The sequence below is a fragment of the Malaclemys terrapin genome, chromosome 5 (assembly GCF_027887155.1).
Source record: "Malaclemys terrapin pileata isolate rMalTer1 chromosome 5, rMalTer1.hap1, whole genome shotgun sequence".
NCBI lineage: Eukaryota > Metazoa > Chordata > Testudines > Emydidae > Malaclemys > Malaclemys terrapin.
Window position 1 is genome coordinate 84,990,583 of NC_071509.1, and position 20,522 is coordinate 85,011,104.

The window sequence follows — 20,522 nt, forward strand, 5'->3', positions numbered from 1 at the left end:
AGCAGGAAAAAGTGTTCCACAGGGCCTCCAGTATCTTGGGGAGGCGGGAACATTCATGGTTATTTCTTCAGCTGAGTAGTTACGGAAGATATGGGGCCTTATATATAATCATAACATATAGATGATTATACACACACATACTAGAGCTGGTTTTATATTTTAAATGTGTTTTTGATTAAAGAATGGGAAATATCCAATTTTCACCAAATTTATCAGGTTTTTCCACAGAAAAAGAAAGCCCAAAATTTTCCATGATTGAAATGCCATCCCCATAAACAATTAGTTTTTTGTTGCAAGCTCATTAACTTTTGAAGAAGAATGTTGACAAAAATGAAAAAAGTTCTCATTTTCATCAAAAATTTTCATGGGAACAAAAAGAGAAGGCAAGATTCCATTCATTTAAAAATATAGCTGTTTTCCTTACGTACTAAGTGTTTTAATTTTCAGCTTGTGAGATTTTGTTTTCCTTACTTAGAGACTGCACTTATGCTGCTCTGTTCAATTTTGTATTAGCTATAGCACTGTGCTGTGTATATGTACAGTGTTGAAGGTTTTCAACCTGTATTGTGCATTTGCTGATAGGTGTGAATGTTCGTAGGTATCAAACATAATCATTTTTATGATAAAATAACTTGGATTATTAAAACTGATTTCCTGCTATAATTAAGATAAATATTAGTGAAGTTGATGCAGTTTAGGGGGACATAATAGCCTGATAAAGTGTGTTATAATAGAGCTTTGAAGTCATTGAGTTACTTTTATGTACCTTATTAACTAGGGTTCAGTTTGTCTCAAAAGACAGGAATTTTGTTCGTTTACATTGGAAAATACACATTTTAAAATCTCATCTGATTTTCAATTTGAATGTGGTAATCTGCAAACAGGTACTTAATGTTATGACCTAACAAGAAAAACATACTGATATTCAGGTCACCATAATGACCCATTTGTGGGTATGACAGTATAGGTTGTGATGTAATATACCTAAATTACTGCATAAAGATGAGCCTAATAAATTACAAGTGACAGTGTCTTCAACAAATGACAGCATCAAGAAATTACATACAGTAAGAACTAATATTGCATATGGGGAAATACAAGGGAGATATAGTTGTTACAGAGAGAATGTTTTGTTCTCTCATTCATGCTTATGGAGTTAAGTGGGTAACCCATATACTAGACGTTTCCTAGGTGAATCCCTAAAGATATCTCCTCTTTCTCCTTTTCTGTGCTCCTATCATTTTGTTTTGTGATGATTAACTGCTACATAATAAATATGCATATATCTGATTTTTGAGCACATAGAAGGAATCCTCCAGTCTGGAGATCAAACTAAGGCTAAACAAGTTGCTGAAACTTTTTATTTTGGCACTTAAAATGCTACTCTCCTATAAACACTGGAATTGCATCACGGTCTAAGGCTTTGTTTACATTACCACTTTTGTCGGTAAAACGTTTGTTAGTCGGATCTGAAACCTCCCCCGCTCACTGGGAGTGGTTTAATTATGCTGGCTGGAGAGCTCTCTGCTGCCGGCAAAGAGTGGCTACACTACAGCAGTGATGCTGTAAGGTCCGTAGAGTAGACATAACCTAAGCCTGCTCCTTCTGGCCACAGAACAGCTCTTCTCAGCAGCTCTGCTCCGAACTTGAGGATTTAGGCCACTGATTTTTGGGTTTTGTCAAACATCTTCCCATCTCTGTTCTTTCCACTCTTCCTGGTTATCTGTACTGGGACTGTGGCCTACGGGGCTTAATGGTGCTGCCACAACCTTGAATTCTGGGTGCAGGCATTGTACACTACCCAATAATGGTGGTGGCTGCCCCATTTTTTGGGGCCCAACTGTATCCTATACAAGCCAGAGGCTTCCTCCCAAGTCACAGATTTTTGGCAGTAGTCAGTCTCATCTCCACCATGAGAACCAACCCACAGATCTGTGCCAGGACATGCCCACAGCTACTTGGTCATTTGGCAGCGGACACATTGGTGGTAAAACATGCCTGATTACACATGCACTGTCTCCAGGCATGGGTACAGATAGTGTACATACTCTACAGACATAGCCTAAACAAACTCTTATTGATATCACTCAAGATCAAGGACTCATTAGACTGATGACCACAACCTCAAAATGTATGCATGGGTTTCCCCTTTCTTCAACCCACGCCACCCTTAATACTGACAACCAATGCCTCCCTAATCAGTTGGGGAGCACATATACAGACCCATACTGTGCAGTGCAGGTGGTCCCCCTTGAAATCCATATTGGAAATCAACTTCCTAGAACTATGTGCAGTCCGCAACACATGCCAACACTTTCTGCCATTGATCAGACAAAGGACCATAACAGTAATGACAGAAAACATCGCCTGCATGTTCTACATCAACAGATAAGAGGGAGCGAAATCACAATGCCTGTGCTCAGAAGCACTAAAATTGTGGAACTGGTGCATCCACCACGACATTAATATCTCTGCCTCTTAAGTACCTGGATGCCAGAACACCATCACAGACTCGCTGAGCAGGACATCCTCAGAAGACCACAAATGGAAGTTAGACACAAGCCCAGCAGCACATATGCAACCACTGGGGATTCCCGAGCATATATCTTTGTCAAAAATGCCAAATGTCCACAATTCTGCTCAAGAGTGGGTCTGGGTTGCTGGTCTCGGGGGCCACCTTCCTCATTACATGGGATGCACGTCTACTCTACGCCTTTCCACCTTTTCCCCTATTATTCAAAGTGCTCCACAAGATACAGGTGGAATAAGCCATAGTTATTCTCATAGCCCCAACATGACCATGACAGATTCGGTATCCTTACCTCATGCGCATGACAGCCTGTCTATCAATCATCCTACAGTTGACTCCACACCTTCTTTCTCAGGATGCAGGCCAAATCCTCCATCCCAGTCTAGAACTCCTCCATCTGAAGGCATGGCTCCTTCATAGTTCCGGGCTTTGGAGATGACCTATTCAGAAGGGGTAAGAGATTCTTTTAAATCACAGATGTGATAGAACTCACCATATTTGTCTATAAAAGACAAAGATTCCGGACTTGATATGACACCAAACATATCCCCGCAATGAATGCTCTTTTGCCATTCATTCTAGACTACATTCTAGAATTTAAAAATCAGGACTGTCCACAAGCTCCATTTGTGTACACCTGGCTGCCATCACTGCATTCCACCCCAAGATTTACCTACACACTTAACAAAAAGATTCCTTAAGGGCCTTCAAAACCTGTACCCTCAAGTATGAGACTCCACCCCATCTTGGGATACCAGACTAGTTTTATGCTTTCTGACTGGCCTCCCATTTGAGCCCAGCCATCCTCTTTTCATCTAAACAAACGTATCTACCTTCCCTACTTCTTCCCAAAGCCACATGGCAACCAACATGAAACCACGCTTCAAACCTTGGATGTCAGACAAACAGCCTTTTATTTTGCCAGAACTAAATCTTTCAGGCACTCATTATGCTTATTCCTCTTTATTGCTGAAAGACCAAAGAGATCAGCTGTATCCAAACAATGTCTTTTCAAATAGATCTTGGAGTGTATCCTCCTTTGCTACCAATGATACAAATTGCAACCCCCACCTGGAACTCAACCACATTCCATTTGCTCGCTGTCCACCTCAATTGCCTTTCTAAACAGCATGACGATTTCTGACCTTTGCAAAGTGGACAATAGGGCAGCCATAGACACTTTTAGCCAATGCTATACCATTACCCATGAGAATAAGATTCCCTATTAGGATGCACTGTCCTAGCATCCTGGTAGATGTAACTTGAAGTCCCAGACTTCTATCTAGGGGCACTGCTCTACAGTCACCTACAGTGGAACACCCATAGGGACGCTACTTGAAGAAGAAGAGAAGGTTACTCATCTGTGCAGTAACTAACGTTCTTTGAGATGTGTGTCCCTATGGGTGCTCCGCTACCCACCCTCCTTCCCTCTCTTCGGAGTTCAAAAGTAGAAGCTGTGGTAGAGAAGAAATTGAGACCAGTTGGACCACACAGCGCTATATAGATGCTGCTCATGGCATGAGACTGGAAACAGGCACTGCTACCAAAGGTCTCTGATCCCAGGCATAGGAGGCGTTATCGCACCTCCAGTGGAGCACCCAGAAGGGGACACATCTTGAAGAACTTCAGTTACTGCAGAGTGAGTAACCTTCCCCGCTTCTGTGTTACATCTGGCTTGAAATAAATGCTGGCCTAGATATAGTCCTAAGACTCTTCTACCCTTTCAATTGGGGGATTACATTCCCCTCCCCCTCCATGAATCCCTTTTCTATTTCCGCAGCTGTAGTCACTGGCCCCTCCCTATGTTTGTACTGGTGCAAGAACAGCTTCAGTTATACCAGGGATAATGAAGCAAGAAGTGGTTCTTCTGCAATAGCATTACATACTCATAGCATTATCCAGTTGTCACTTACATTTTGTTTAATTCCTTCAGGTGTGAGAGTTTCAAGGTAACTCCCAGACCTAGGACTCCAGTTTTGCAGCACTGAAACAAAACCATTAGCCTAGTTAGTATACCTTGTTTTATTTGTAGTTATTTCTTGTAACTAGTTGAGAGCAAATAAATTTTTTTGATATTCTTGTTCTTGAGATGACCATCTGTGGCGTACTGAGCTTGAAGAACATTTCCTATAGACCACAGTGAAGTGAATGCTCCTTTTTAATTTTTCTGGTAATAGTATGTTCATTAACTTGTGCTATATTTTATGTCAGTTGTTGTACATTTCATGTGATCCATGACATGTACATTTCATGTGATCCATGATACAATAACTGTAATTTTCTATTTAGCAGTAGTTGTACAGGAATAGGGGGGACATCTTAAGGAAGAGGGAGACAGGCAGGCAGTCATCTTGAATCTTAGTAATTCTTGGAGAAAAAAATTAATGAAATATTTTTTGAAGGAAATGTTTAATTTGAAGTAGTTTTATATGCTCATTCAATACTGTTATTGAGGAACCACTAATTACTCTGGACCATGTTAGTAGGGTCCCTAGCCAACCTATGTAAATCATATAACTGGCAATTCATAAGCCTTCAGATCCATGAAAAGTAGATAGTCATGCATATGCACATGAATTTTTGCTAACTGACTACTCCAGTCCATACAGCACCTTCACTCCGTATAGCAACCTCTACAGCAGGACCCGAAAGTTTTCCAGTCAGACATCCAGTTATAGAGGTCGTCATCAATTCTCTAGCAATCCAAGATCTTAGCAGTTTACTTCTATAAAGCTTCACTCCTATAAAGCTTCACTCCTTTAGCAGTCTAATTCTATCACTCAGATTCTGGCAAAGTGATATTCTTGTCTTTCTCCTCCTGCCTGCAGTCTCAATTCTAACACAAGGGTATGAAGGTTAGGTGATGTATTGTTGCTTTGGTTTGGATTTTGAACAAATTTCAGTAGTTATTTGATTAATTCTATAACTGTTACCCTATTAAATGTGGCTTAAATTAATATCAGTGTGTATTAATGACCAGGGGATGTACTCTTTTAGAACAGGCTCACAATTAAATATTACCTGAAGGTCTATTGCTATGCAACTGCTCAGTAGATTAGTTTCTATGTGAAAGGGTATAGGTTTTCCATTTGCTTGCCTTGAGGATTAGTCCCAAAATAAACAAACCTAATAGTTTACTTGCTGTTATTTGTGAATAATTGACAAATGCATAAGGGACATGATATTCTATACAAATTTCTTATACTTAATCAAAAATAAGATTAGATGCTAAAGATATATTGAATTATGTTACAGAATGATATGTTGTGCCTGAGCCTACTGTTATATCTAATTTTTCTAATAGTTTTAGTATAGTTGCTTAACATGTCATATTTTAATTGTTATCAATAAGAACAGAATCGCTTAATTCCATCAAAAGTACAGAAAGATAGATGGATGACAAATTAATAATTTACTATATTTGCATAATACGGTGGCACAGAGCATCAGAAGGATTGATGGCAGAAGAGGTTAACAAATTTTAGCAGCTTCCATTAGCTTTTCATTGTCATATGTTTGTGGTACTGACTGAAATAAGCTTTGTAGGAGATCTCAGTCTAGGGAACTAATTACTTGTGCCGATTGCCATACTGATGAATAGACCCTCATTGTATCATTCCCCTGAAGACGAGGAGCAGTCCGTGATTCACGACTGCATCCTGGCTGATATTTGATAATAATTTTAACAGATAAATGTAGGCAGAATGATGAAGTGCCTATCCATGCTCTACGACTATCAAAGGCATACACATAGCCAGCTGTGTTCTGCCTTTTTTTTATAATCACTAATGGAGAATTTTAAGTTATTAATCGAGCTTTGAGTAAATGTAGCTCTTCCCATGTTTTTAACAATTCTGGGCTGTAGTTTCATTTCTCTAAACTCATTTGATTTTATAATAAAATAGTTCAATCTAGACATGATTGAAATGAACTATGATGTAGCTATAGATAGCAAAAATAAGACTTTCTTTCAATAAAAAGAAATGCTAATATATTAGTATATTTTTCAAGAAGTGGCAAGATCTAAAATACCAATGTTCTTATTTTTAAATAATAGAACTAGGTATAATAATTCCATGCAATTAAATATGAGATGTACTTTAGTAGCTGATAATCAAAATCTTGAGTTTTAAAAATTTAAGTTCAAGCGTATCATTGTACAATGGATTGTGGCACTGATTTATTTTTGTTGGAAAGCTGGATTTACCTTTAAGTATTAATCTTTTCTTTGTTCAGATTTAATTTACAAAACTAAGGACATATAGATGTCTTGTATTTTTAACATTTTGATCTGTAAATTAGTCAAGGCTATCCATTTGTCACCTTGACAGGTACACAGTTTCTTATTAGCTTGTGAAACAAAAGTAGGACTTTACTCTGTATTTTTCTATTTATCATTCCATCAGAAGTTATGTTAATAAACAAAATTAGTGTTCTGTAATTGAAGCATACAGGTTTTCTAGCTGAAGACCTTTAATGATTGTGGTGTGCAGTAGACATTTTTTTTTCGGTACCTGAAATAGGTGCTTTTGCACATTCTCATGGTTAAAATATTTTTACAGTGGTTCTCATTCATCTAACAAGATAGTAACTGGCATTTATATATGACCGTATTAAAAAGATCTACGTATATTTGAAGCGTACAATGGAAAATAATTAATTTGATATAACTTCTTCTAGATGGAAATTTTTAAAAGTATGCCTTCAATATAGCAATTATTTCACATCATAACATGTAGTTTTTAATTAAATGTAAAAATACAACTACATAAAACAGAAATCCAATCTGATTTGCTTGAAAATAGATTGCTATTTCACTCTCCTGCAATGGTTTATTTAAAAACAGTAAATGGAAAAGAAATGCATTTTCTTGTGTTGTTCTAAGCCTCAGGGGCTAAATGTAATGAATATTTTAAGAGATTATTTTAATTAAATTCCTGCACATCTAAACAGAGTAATATTTTATTATCACATACATAACCATGTAACTGAGATATTCATTAAAGTTAACACTTTCTGGACCAAGAATTCGTGGTATGATTTACTGACCTTGTGTGAAAAGGCACAAATTAGGAAGAAAAATGAAGGGGGACAGACTTTGATTAATATAGGTAATGCTATACCATATTTATAATAGCCTTTTCCCTATTCTGGTTTATAAATGCAGTCACTGAGAAAGGTGCCCTGCTGAGGCTGAAATGAGGCTGAAATCGGAGCACATGCCACTAGAGTGTGGGGAAACTGATCACACTGTCAGCAATTCATTTCAAAATGATGTATTTAGTGCTCATTTCACCTTCCAAGAAAAAAGGGAAAGGAGTTCCTTAGACTGGAAGGTGATATTGTTATTTTCAAGGACATACCTAAGTAAAAGATTGCAGAAACGGGGGAGGTTTTAAAAAAAAAAAAAAAAAAAAAAAAAAAGGGCAGAGCAAACAAGGAGAGCTTTATGCAGAAATTCAGCGCTACCATGCTGTTTGATAATTGCTAACATATGTGGCTCCTCTGTTTCATTGTAGTCGTCCTCGTGAGTTCTGGCGCCTTGACTACTGGGAAGATGACTTGCGGCGCCGGCGACGATTTGTGCGAAACCCCCTTGGATCGACACATCCTGAAGCGACACTAAAAGCAGCTGTAGAACATGGTCAGTGTAAAAACTGCTTCTTGCCAGTAGTAGCAGGTACAGTACATGGCAATGAAGACTAGACCTTCATTCCTACAAGACATTGTTCCACATTCCGTAGGCTTGTCACTTAATTTCAAACATGTTTAACAAAAAGATAAATTGACCACTATTCATCATAAACAATGTAAATATCTGTTAAACCTCTTCTTAAGTATATCTTCAGAGAATCTGTGTGTGTAAATGTTTTACACATAATGTTTGTACTCACAGTTCTCATTACTTTGAAGCAAATGTGGATACAATTTTCCCACTAATCCCTGGATGTATTATTTGTGTTAAATTACCTATTTATATTTCTGCAAGTTGAATAGTAAATATTTCCCTATGAAAATCCCAACCAATTGTTTGTTAGTTGTAGTGTAAAAAAGGAAAGCAGTTATAAAGCAATATGGATTTCCAGAGATGCTTGTGTATTTCTATCTCTTAAATTTTAGCATGAGAATCCAGCCAGAGAGAAATGATAACAAATACCAGAGTGCAAGGTAAAGTCCAAGCAGTGATTGCTAGGGGGTAACATAGGTACCTGGTGAGTGAGAGGGGAGATAGCATTTTAATGTTTTCATATGTTCATATTTGCATCTTTTTATTGGAGAAAGCTCTACATATGTTTCCATTTCCATTATAATGTGTATCTCTAAAATTTTAATTTTGTAAATGTTTTGAAAGCCCTGATAAACTAAAGGGAATAAATAAGCAGAGCCATTGATTGTTCCTTTGGGTTTAAAATGTATTTAGTTTGATCATGTACTTAAATTATCATTTTATGATGTTGAGAGCTAATTAAGATTCATTAGTGGAAAAAAAATCCCCACATTTAAAATTAATTGGTTATGATTAAAGCTGAATACTGTAAACCTCAAAAGTATATGTTTTCATGAACCAGAATTATTTTTTAAAATATTTAGCAACCTTGTTCTATTTGTTTTCTAATGTATGAATATGTTGTTTCTTGCTCTCAATTAATACCAATTTTAAATCATTAAGACTATTGTATGGCTCCAGAAGAGCATCATCATCTTAAAGGTTGGCCTCGGCCTAGCATCTTAACCTCTTGCACTCAGCCTTAAAGAGCCATTTCTGGAGGAAAATGTCTACAATATGTCAGCAGATATAATGCCAAATGTGACATCAGTCCTTTAAAATAAATGACCATACAGAGAATAGTCAATAAAGTGATCTAAAAGCAATAATGGTCCCAGAGCCCTACATCTTTGACTATAGGAGAAGGAGAAACAAGATGTAGAATTAATTAGGCCACTTCTGCTTTGAGGCTTGTTTTTAATTTTGCGTGTTTTTTCTACACCATGAGTTTCAAGGGCATAAGGTATCTTTTAGCTAATGATCTTACATTAGAAAGAACTGCTTCCTTTAAAACCATGTTCAGCTTCAATAAACTAGATTTGTCATACATTTTGAGTTCATATTTACAATCTTATGGTTTAATATGAATATCTTTCTCCAATCTTTATATTCTGTTGTTTCAGATATATAAAAATACATATACACACACATCTATATTTTCATTGTTAATCCTTTAGAGCATATCTTTATTTAGACAAACAATGTTTTCTATGTAATTAAACACAGACTAATAACATTCCACCAATTGGAGAGATGGGTAACATTTATCAATAACCAAACTCCATTTTTTAATGTCTGTTTCTGCTAGCGGATTCACATAAGAGAGAGACTCTTTTCAATACAAAAGTAAACTAAATCCAAGTAACCCTTTTTCATAATACATTATTGCTTGCTAATGAAAATAAAGCTGATTAAATTTTCCATCAGCTATTCCGTCGGTTTAACATTTTTTAAAATCTTTGACAAACTTCTGTTACGTTTAATTTTTGATGGTGTTTTAATTGTGAAGTTTTAATTTAATGCCATAATTACTTATTGCCATTTTCATTTATTACATAAATTTTTCAGTTTTTTAAGTTAAAATATTCATTGCATAAACATAAACACAAATGCCAGATAGGTGAGTCAACTTAGTAATAATTTAGCTAGAAAGAGGCTAACCAGTCATCTATCAGTATTAATACAAACTTCTGAAGTAATGAAAGAAAACAGCATTATAAATACAGGCATCAAAACCTTTTCATTATTATAATAATAATAATTAATAAACAATAGCAAAGCAGAAAATTCCATCCCTTGGAGATTCTGATAAGACTTTCAGCCTATGCTCTTATGAGTTAGGATGATGCCAGAATTCTCAATGGAATTGTCCTTATGTTCTATAGTTTCTCATTAATAATATGTCATGAATCATTCTATATCAATTAAATATGCACTTCTCTAAAGCAAATAAACTTTTGGTATAATGAACCCCCCCCCCTTAGCCTTTTTTTTAACATCATGAACCTACTCTGAAATCAAATACACCTCTACCCTGATATAACGCGACCCAATATAACATGAATTCGGATATAACACGTTAAAGCAGCGCTTTAGTGGGGCGGGGCTGCACACTCCGGCAGATCAAAGCAAGTTCGATGTAACACGGTTTCACCTATAATGCGGTAAGATTTTTTGGCTCCCGAGGGCAGCATTATTTCGGGGTAGAGGTGTATATGGATTTAGCCAATGGATAGGAAAATTAAGATAAATGTTTAATTATAAACAATGAAAAAAGAAAATGTTGAACTGAACACATTTTTAAAAGCAGTTTATTTTTCAGCTAACTTATCACTGTTAAGATAGGCTGTATCTACTGTTGTTTGCATTACAGTAGTTCTAGGTGTAGTCCCTGCCCCAGAGAGCTCACAGTCAAAGAAAACTCACACTGTGAAATGGCAAAAAAAAAAAGCCAAAAGCAATCAGAGTACAGTAAACATACAAAGAACAACAGCAACAAAAATCAGCCCTGTTGCAGCCTAATTATATGTTTTCGTAGCAAGAACCCATCTTTTCCACGGATTGATTTGATTTGAAGGAAAGCCTCTGGTGTAGAGGTGGCAGAGTAAATACCTGAAGACTAATGTTCTCTGTTCAGGCAATCAATACCAGCCCCATGACTATACTTCTGGCTACCTTCTAGTTAAAAACAAATTTTTAATTCTGACAATTTAATTGCCCTTCCCAAGTTCACATTAACTTGCTTGGGAAAAAGGGCTTCAGGTAATTTTTCAAAGGAGGATGGGGGAATGAACCTCCAAAATGGTTATTTATAAAAGTCAGTCTGGAACTGTGTCCCCGCACATGGGGGGGGAGGGGGAAGGCGGATGTAATTTGTTCTTCCTTTAGAAATTGAACCCTAAGTATTTTAAAATAGAATAACAGACATAGAAATTGAACTTGCTTTATGGAAATTGGCAGCATCAGGCAAAGATGAACATTTTGAAATAAATTAATTTAAGCCAAAAATCATCTGTTAAAGAAGTCTGACAATCTAATTGATGGACAATACTTTTATGAAATTTGTTCGAGTCTGTCAATAAAAAAAAAAAACTTTGTTTGGATTAAAATAGACTGCTGCAGTACTGTTAACTTACACTGGCACAATCTGCAATGTTTATCACACCATAGTTGTGAAATTGACTAGAAACTGACCATGAACTAAAACAAAGCTGACTAGTCAATTTTCATTATCTAAGCTCCAGTGAAAAAGAATCAAAAACATAAAAATAAAATGGTGCAAAAGAGCATTATATTTTCAATATTTCCCTTTAGCTAAGTGGTGGTGGTAGTGAAAGAGGGGGAAATTGTTTTTAAATTATTATTTTTTAAATGAAATTAGTTTAAATGAGTAATACCAGACTAAACTTTTAAAAATTCTTTTTCTTTTCAGTTTGTCAGAAATCAACAACTTGACATTGTTATCTGCTGTATAATACTTTCTGATGGTTTATCAAACTGATTTTTAAATTAAGTAGCTGCTAACCTTAAACCATGAATATAAATGAGTGATAAACAAATAGTTGCACCCACCTCCAAAAAACCCAAGCCTAATTTTATGAAAATTTGGCCAGCAACACAAGATAAATCAAGATTTTAGACCCCTATCCTTTTAGGAGCTCTGCTTCATTGAAGTCAGTAAGGCTCTCTGCTTGCTTCAGAAATCTGCCTCCGTAGAGCTCCTTGCAGGATCAGGGCCATAGTAGGGAGGGTGAGAAGGAAAGAACATGGATTTTAAATAATGGAATAATTACTGTGCCAGATAAGTATTATGCCAGTGGTCTGTTGTTTGCTGTACAAGACATAGAGACTATGCCTCTTGGGGTATGTCTACACTACAAAGAAAAAGCTGTGGCTGGCCCATGCAACTTGGGTTGCAGGGCTGTTTCATTGCAGTGTAGACTTCCAGGCTTGGGCTGCAGCCCAACCTCTGGGACCCTCCTACCTTGCAGGGGTGCCCTCATTCTGAAAAGATGTAAGTATGTGTTTAGATCTGCAGGCCTAAGGCTCAAATTCTGCCAGGGAACTGCCAGAGGGTTACAGGGATTTGCAATAGCAGATACCAAAGCAGGATTGGGGACCTAAATATGAAATCAAATGTAGCATGATACAACTTATTAAATTTTTATTTTGGGGAATGCTTTTCATTCATACTTCTAAAAAGATTTACTGTTAGAGATCACTTCCTCCCCATACACTTTTTTTTGCATGATTGAGAATGTTAGCTGCTGAAGGTAGACCATCATAATACTTTGAAATGTCATTTGTTAGCATTTGACTAAATTGAATACACGAATGTGCATGCACACCCACATATATATATATATATATGCGCGCATATGGACGTGTATGTATGCATAGACAGAATATATATGTATCATGCTCTGTCTTGCACACACAAGTCTCTGATTTATACCTGTAGAGAGAGAACTAGAATGCTGTGTGTATAGATTGCATCTGTGCAATATATCTTATCTGTGCACAATTACATAAATACACACACTTATGTGTACATTGAGTGTGTGTGTGTATTCCTGTGTTCAGGTTAGCAGGGTGCTAACAGACGATGCTTTATTATATTCTGATTTTCTGCCTTCCAGCAACAGGCATTTGTGTGTGTGTGTGTGTGTGTGTGTGTGTGTGTATAGAGAGAGAGAGAGAGAGACACAGGGGTAAGGATAGATGACAAACTTTAAAATGCCCACAAGGACTAAAACAACCAATAGCCTCAAATCTTCAATTAATGCAATTTGCTTCAATAGTTTTCTTTCGGAGTATCCATAGTGATATATTTTAAATAATTATAAGATAATTAGCTTAGGTGGAAAAATTAAATCCAATGATTGGAAAAGAGATGATGGAAGGAAGAGTTAATTTCTACTTATCCAATCTACATTTATAATTCCCCAGTCACCTTGATATGGAAAGTCCCTTGTTTACTTTATTTTTCCTAATGATAGTGAGAAAGAGTGGAGAAAACTTTAGTAACTTGGCCAGAAATTACCTGATTTGTGTCTAAAAGTTGTACATACAGATCTTGAATTTCAGATTAACTCTTAAATGGACAACAGGTACAGTTTTAGTTTGAAATGAAACCTTCAGTGTAATTAAGGCAGAATGTGCCGAAGAGAGTGAAAATATCTGACATTTACGTGTGAATGGCGATTTAAAAAGTAAAATCCAGACATGGTTTATAAAATAACAGATACAATTTAGCAGCATTTAAAAAATGTTTTTTATTTTGTACTTGAGATAATTTTTTTCTAATTAAAAAATAAAATTGTCAACAGAGTACTATTACGCCATTGAGAATTGAATGCAAGTGCATGTGGTGTGCATTAGAATACTGTTGGTAATTTTACTGCTGCTAACTTAAAATCCTCCAGGGGGAGTTAATTACAGGAAAACCTTTCTAAATATCAGCTGCATATTTTCTGTGACAGGACTGTTTTCAACTCAGGTTGAACAATTCCAGAGTCTGAGTTTTCTTTAGTTATATGAACTGATATATTTTAATACAAAATGTTGTTTCATCCGGTGCAATACACTCAGTATTTTCCAAGTAAACTAAATCCTATGCATAATGTGGCAAAGCAATTTGGTCTGGAAGAAATTGTCATACAAAAGAGAAATAATTTATAAATTAAACTTCCATTTGTTTTAAACTGAAGGCCTAAACATAAAGTAGGGCTTTTTACTTTTCACTTAATTGGATAGTTTATTATTTGCAATGTACGTGTATATATTTACTTAAACACTTTAAGCCATGGTATATTGCCACTAGGGATTGCGTTCTTCTGTAAATGTTTGCAGATTAAAGTTTTTTTAAAATAAGCCAGTGGACCCTCAAATCCTCTCTGGCAGTAATCAGAGAACGCAATGAGCAATGTGCTGAAGTAAGTTGATCATGATGTTAGGCATATGTTTCTTAAAAGAAGTTTGGCCAGGTATTCTCTCATTTAATAATTTATTTTTAAGATTACATACAATTATGTGAAATTTCATAGTCAAAAACAATTGTATGATTGCACCACTATTTCCTTCCTTAGTATCTCTGTATCTACAGCACACAATACCTTTGATGTATAATGAACCACTGCCTCCTATCTGTTGCCTCTGTTGAGCTTGAAATGTAAATAAATAGATTTAATCATGGTAGTGTAGAGATAAAAATAGTGCAAATATTTTCCCCATAAAATTGGCATTTCCTTGGTGTATATTCTGTCCATTCCAAATAGAGAGAGGAAAGAAAATTGTTTAAGCCATGTTACAATTACATGTATTGTCACATTAATTTAATGTTTGCTTAACTATGACATAAAATATTTAATTAGAAGGTATAGCATGAAATATGCTTTCTGTTGGTGATGTTAAAGATGAGGATGAATTTTCGTTTTTGTTTTTTATTTGGCATATTTAGTAATCCAGGCACGAACCTATTAACATCCTCTAGACTTCCAGAATTTGCCTGTCTTTTCTTTATAGCCCCTTTTGAAAGCAGGTGGGTGCACACTTCGGTAGAATTCTAAAAGTGATTTTTTTATTAACGTCTCACTCATCTCCATGTCTGTAAGGCTGGGTGTGTGTATCTAGTTAGTAAAATTCGCATATAACTTAGTTTTTCAACTCCTTATTTCCACTCATCCTATTACTAATGGAAAATATAGGAACCTGGCGTCTAGTTCTGCAGTGAATTGGCAAACGATTTGAAATGTAGTATATTAAGTTCGAGTTTAGTCATAAAATATGAAATTATAAGAATACTATTCACAAGGATTAGCTTGCAAGAAAATCTAAAATAAACTCCCCACCACAGTGACCTCTTCGAAGTGAATCTCTGGAATAGCCGTGTGTCTCTTGCTGTTACTAGTTAGATTTGAATATTTTAAACGTTAGTAAGTCGCAGCTGTTTTGGAAGCTAATACCAAGTGTAGAGAAATTATTTCCATTAATTCTTTCTTGGGACGCCATCAGATGTAACCGTGTATTGAAAGCCTCTGGCAACACCGAGAGTTTTCTAAAGTTTATTGACTTGCTGGCCCCAGCATTGTGCACACGCGAAGATCAGATGCATGGCGGGTTAGCAAAAGTGTGTGTGTTGGTTTTGGGGGAAAGAGAAAAGGAGAGATGTAAAGAAATGCAAATAAACAAACAATCCACCCCTATGTAAAGAATACAAGATCACGGAGGCGCTGAATCGGGTTACGTTTAACAGGAAGATAGGGCGAACGTACGATGTAAACTGTGTATTGGCTTTTGTCTTGAGCAAGTTTGTATCTGTAAAATGAACTCGTGTATTGCTGTTGTCACTGTCTAGAATAGATTTGCTGTTGTGTAGTGTGAGCAGACACACACACACACACTCACTCACTCACTCTCTTTAAGAGCCTACTGAAGCCAGTCCCTACTTCAGCTTCCCCCTGCCGGCCTGTCTCCAGGTCTCCCGCTGCCTCTCTTCTCTGCTTCGTTTCTTCGCTTGCTGCTTTTTGCAGCGTGGAGATAGCAAGGCCAACCCTGGTCGGCTCGCGGCACTTTCCCTGTTGCGTTTATCCAAAGCTTTAAGTTCACTGGCCGGAGAAGTTGTCGGGCGGCTGCTGCTCTCGCTTCCAGCCTGCAGCGCTGGGGGGCCTGGGAACAGCCGCGCAGGGCGCAGCAGGCTGGATCGCGGCTCGCGAGTTCACAATTGCGACCTGCTCCCGAAGCAGCCCCTCGAGGAGTTGCTGTTGTCGCCGCGGCACTCTGGGTCAAATCGAGCCCCTGAGCTTTTAACGGAGACTCTCCATTGGTTCCAGTGGGGAATTTTTCTTAAAAATTTGATGGCTCGACGTGGCCCTGTGATTGGCAAGGGAATTGTGCCCCTTTCCTGTTGGCCTTTCCTGAATCGGCGCTTAACAACTCTGCAGAGTCTAGAACCATCTCCAGCAGAGATCATCTTAACTTCTGACGGAATGTCTGGTGGTTTTCTCATCCCAAATTTTGGGAGGACTAAAACAGAGCTCAATACTGCAGAGAGCCCCGTATATTTCAAGGCAGGTTTAATAGAATTAAAACTAGCTCTGCTAGCCACTTGTCCCCCTAATGTTAGAGGTTTAACGAAAGCTTACCTCGCATACTTACTCCCAACCAGTTTTCTCCTCTCTGATCTTCATTGCAAAAGGCTATTTTCCAATCACTGTTGCCTCTGAGAGCTGATAGACAGCAATGTTTCTCTTTCATTTCAGCTCCAGACGAAGACGTGCTTCTTAAAGGAAAGCAGTCCATCAAGAGTCAGGTTTTAGGAAATCAGAACTCGGAGAGTGAGATTCTCTTGGAAGGCGACGATGATACCTTGTCATCCATTGAGGAGAAAGATTTGGAGAACTTAATTGGTAACTTCAACTGTCTATTTGCTCCCCAGCTCCTCAGTTTCCTTACCCATTTAGCTCTATTTTCATGCTTTTCTGCAGTGAGTAATCTTTTGGGATAGACAGTGATAGATTCTTTCCCATAATTGAGTTAATGAAAGATAATTTTTTGTGCACCTCAGGGTTTGAGACTCAGCTTTAGCACACTAGTGAATTTTCCTTCTGCGGCTTTTATAACCCTATTGTTTTCACCCCGGGAGATTTTTTTTTTTTTTTTTTTTTTTTTGCATTTTCATAAGAAAGCATATGTAAAAAAGTAGCCTTTTTCATTAACAAGAGCTCCCTTTTTCTACTTCTGACTAGTCTAAGCGCTCAAAACACTGTGGCTAATGGGCAATTTTATATTATTTATAATTGGAGGCTTTAGATAGTTTTATTTTTGAGTCATAAAAATATATCAGTCACTTCTCTTTTGTTGAAGAGTCTGTTTACTGCACTAAGAGTTCAACTCTTCCAACCTTTCTCCTCAGTCCCTTTCCCCCAAAAGTATCTTCATAGCTGATGTCTTTTTTTCCTCCTGAAAATGGTCAGTTCCACTAACTTGATTACTTTTACTGTGTTGGATGCAAGCCTCTTTGTTAGAGTTTCCAATCAAAATGGCATAAACCTGCTTCTTTTACCTGTCATGTTTAACTGGTAAACAATAGCTCCATATTCAGGGACTATAACTTCTAATTTAGCTCCATTTTTAAAAGAGTAACACAGGCTTACGTGAAAACTCGAAGTCCTTTGCACCATTCCACTTTACATGTGGATTTCTATGTGTGCTCATAATCCACATCCATTAAATTTACAGAAGAATGTCCCCCGGTTAAATTCTGACTCACTAGGAAGCAAATAAGGTTATCAAAATGGAAGAAGATACTATGTGAAGTAATTGGAAATTGTATTTGGCAATTCATTTACCAATTGTCTGAACTACATGCCATTTTTATTTTTTAGAACATTGAAAATATAGCCTAATGTTAAGGCCATATACTAATCGGTGATATAAAATAGAAGTAATTGGAGCATAATGCAGTTTTTTTAATGGAATCTGTTCCTGTCTATTGATGGCCTCCTCCTCAACAGCCTTCTGCCCATTTCCTTCTCTTTTATTATGCATTGGTTGCTTCTAGTAATACATTCATACTGTAATAGAGGTGAAAGGGGAGTTTAATTATTTAATCTTGACAATGGCAATAGGATTAAGAAGTAATCCTCACTAATAAAGTGGTATGGGTTAGAAATGAAGTGGAAATTGTCAGGGGTCTTCTGCGGGACCTGGGTTGCCCCAGCTTCTGCAGCTGTCTGCTCGCCCTGTAATTGAATGTCTGAGAGTGATTGAAAAAATGTTATTTCTCCTCTGGATTACATGCTAATGTACAGAGGGCAAAGGGAGACAGCAAAAGAACACATAGCTGCTTATTTCAACCATTTGTGGGGATGAGCTTTGGGAAATCACGGCAGTTCTGCAACTATCTGATGCCCATCTGCAAACACAATGTATTTGTACATTGGGAATAGAGGGCAAAGCTGCACTGATCTCAGCAGAGCATCTCTGCTATTGTCCTACTGGCACACATTAAGATTGATGCGAAATTAAAGACCATCCTCCTCCTAACAATCGATGGAAATGACAATTCATCTGAGTTTTTTGGCAGTTATTCACCCATTGATTACCTGAACGTGTGTACCTCATTTATAGACACTTTATTAATTCAAAATTGTATGTGTCACTCTCATATTTTCAATTTTTTTCAAAGATTTATGACAATGCTGCCACAAAGTAACTTAATTTCCCTCTCTTTTAATCAATTGGATAACAAATCTAACCTGTTTTCCCCTTGTATGTGTTCTCTTATATAATAGGTTGTGTGTTGTCATATCTGTGCCGAGCCTATTGTTTTACTAGTAGTCTGATTTGTCTCTGTGATAAGCCCTGTGGAGATGTGATTATTCCAGTAAAAATTAATTCAGTTGGAAACCAACCCTCCAGCTGTTTACTCCCACAATCCCCAAGCTACACTAATACTAACTGGAATCCTTGAACAGTATTTAACAATGGAATGGAAAGCATGTTAAAAACATTGTACTTTACAATTCCTAGTATTTACTATTTAATTTTAACAATAGATTTCCAGCATTCATGGGTGGGAGCACATTTACAAGGTTAAGTCAGACAATTTTGAACCCAGACTGCTGTGTTCATCTTCTTAGAATTTTATTGAAACCCATTAAGTTCTTATTGCACACATTTGAAGTTAAGATTTCAAGTCTTCACTTACTGTATTATTTAAACCAGGAGGTATATGGCTATGGTTTCAAAACTGAAATGTGTCAGAATAAAACTAGATCTATACAGATAATACAGCAGGTGTATTATCTGCATAAGCCAGATAGGTGTATTATCTGGCTTATGCATCAATTGCAGCTGTAGCTGCTTTAGTGTTTGGCAATGAAGAGAGGCCGCAAGTCTGCGACATGTACTTTCTGGAGTAACAGTTTGCTTTTTTAAACTAAGATTTCTGGTGCTTTTTACCTTGTATTTTGAGGTTAGAAAACAAATAACCTATGCTTGTTTCTGTGCAAGGTTGTGTAATCTGTTTGGATGTTTTCATTATTGGTGTTTTGCTCCTTTGGCAGGTCCAGTTAGCCTGTGCACACCAGCACAGCTTGTGGCCCCTTCTGTAATAGTGAAGGGCACTCTTTCCATCACCTCTTCTGAACTCTGCTTTGAGGTAGATGAAGAAGATCCCAGTTTTAAGAAAATCGACCCCAAGGTAAGAGATTGTTGACCTTCACCCTCTGGTGACAAATTACATGACCATTAATTCTCCATCCAACCTCCATTACCCCATAGGTCACAAATATTCCTGTTTTTCTAAGTTTGTGACTATGTGCATTAGCAAAGTTCATATAAGTGGAGGGGACAAATCCAGCTCAAATGTTAATTAGCTTGTTGGAATAAAGCTCCAGGGAGGCATCCTAAATAAAGACATCTTGGATCACAAGGCCTGTGTGAACACTAGAAAGTTCAACAAAACTGCTAGCTGAATCCTTTGTTTTACTTTCCTGTTTTTTTAATGTAATGCCAATATAACATAATACTCTGTTCGCTGCCCTCTTCATTTTGCAGTGCTTCTGTTTTCCATTATTATATAGCAGATTTTACAGTGCATTGTATTTATCATAATCAAGAAAATGTTATTTCCCCTTTAAAATGTATTTATGACTAGCCTTGTTAATATAAATAAACTTGAGTTACCTGAGTTAATTACCTGATTAGCAATTTTTTGTTTAAAATTGGATTCACTTTGCAGTAAAATTCAGTTTGAGGGCTTAACTTTCTCACACAGTATGAAATTAGTACTATAAAGATTGCATTTGAATAATCCTCATAATGTTAAAAAATAGTAACAGATGTGTGGGCTTCTTACTACACACATGCTCTTATTGTATTATAAATATGGAAAGAGTTAATGGATTTTACCATATCTATGTATTAAAACATTTACGTGGG

General features: G+C 36.8%; 1 protein-coding gene across 4 annotated transcripts in view; it reads left to right on the forward strand.

Annotated features, from left to right (window-relative positions):
- LRBA (LPS responsive beige-like anchor protein) overlaps nucleotides 1-20,522 on the forward strand; it is a 571,438-nt gene that overhangs the window by 301,640 nt on the left and 249,276 nt on the right. For all 4 annotated transcript variants that reach the window (XM_054029329.1, XM_054029332.1, XM_054029331.1 and 1 more), the window contains exons 38-40: nucleotides 8,050-8,174; nucleotides 16,838-16,984; nucleotides 19,646-19,782. In XM_054029329.1, coding sequence (XP_053885304.1) covers nucleotides 8,050-8,174; nucleotides 16,838-16,984; nucleotides 19,646-19,782 — 409 coding nt within the window. The remainder of the gene's footprint in view (nucleotides 1-8,049; nucleotides 8,175-16,837; nucleotides 16,985-19,645; nucleotides 19,783-20,522) is intronic.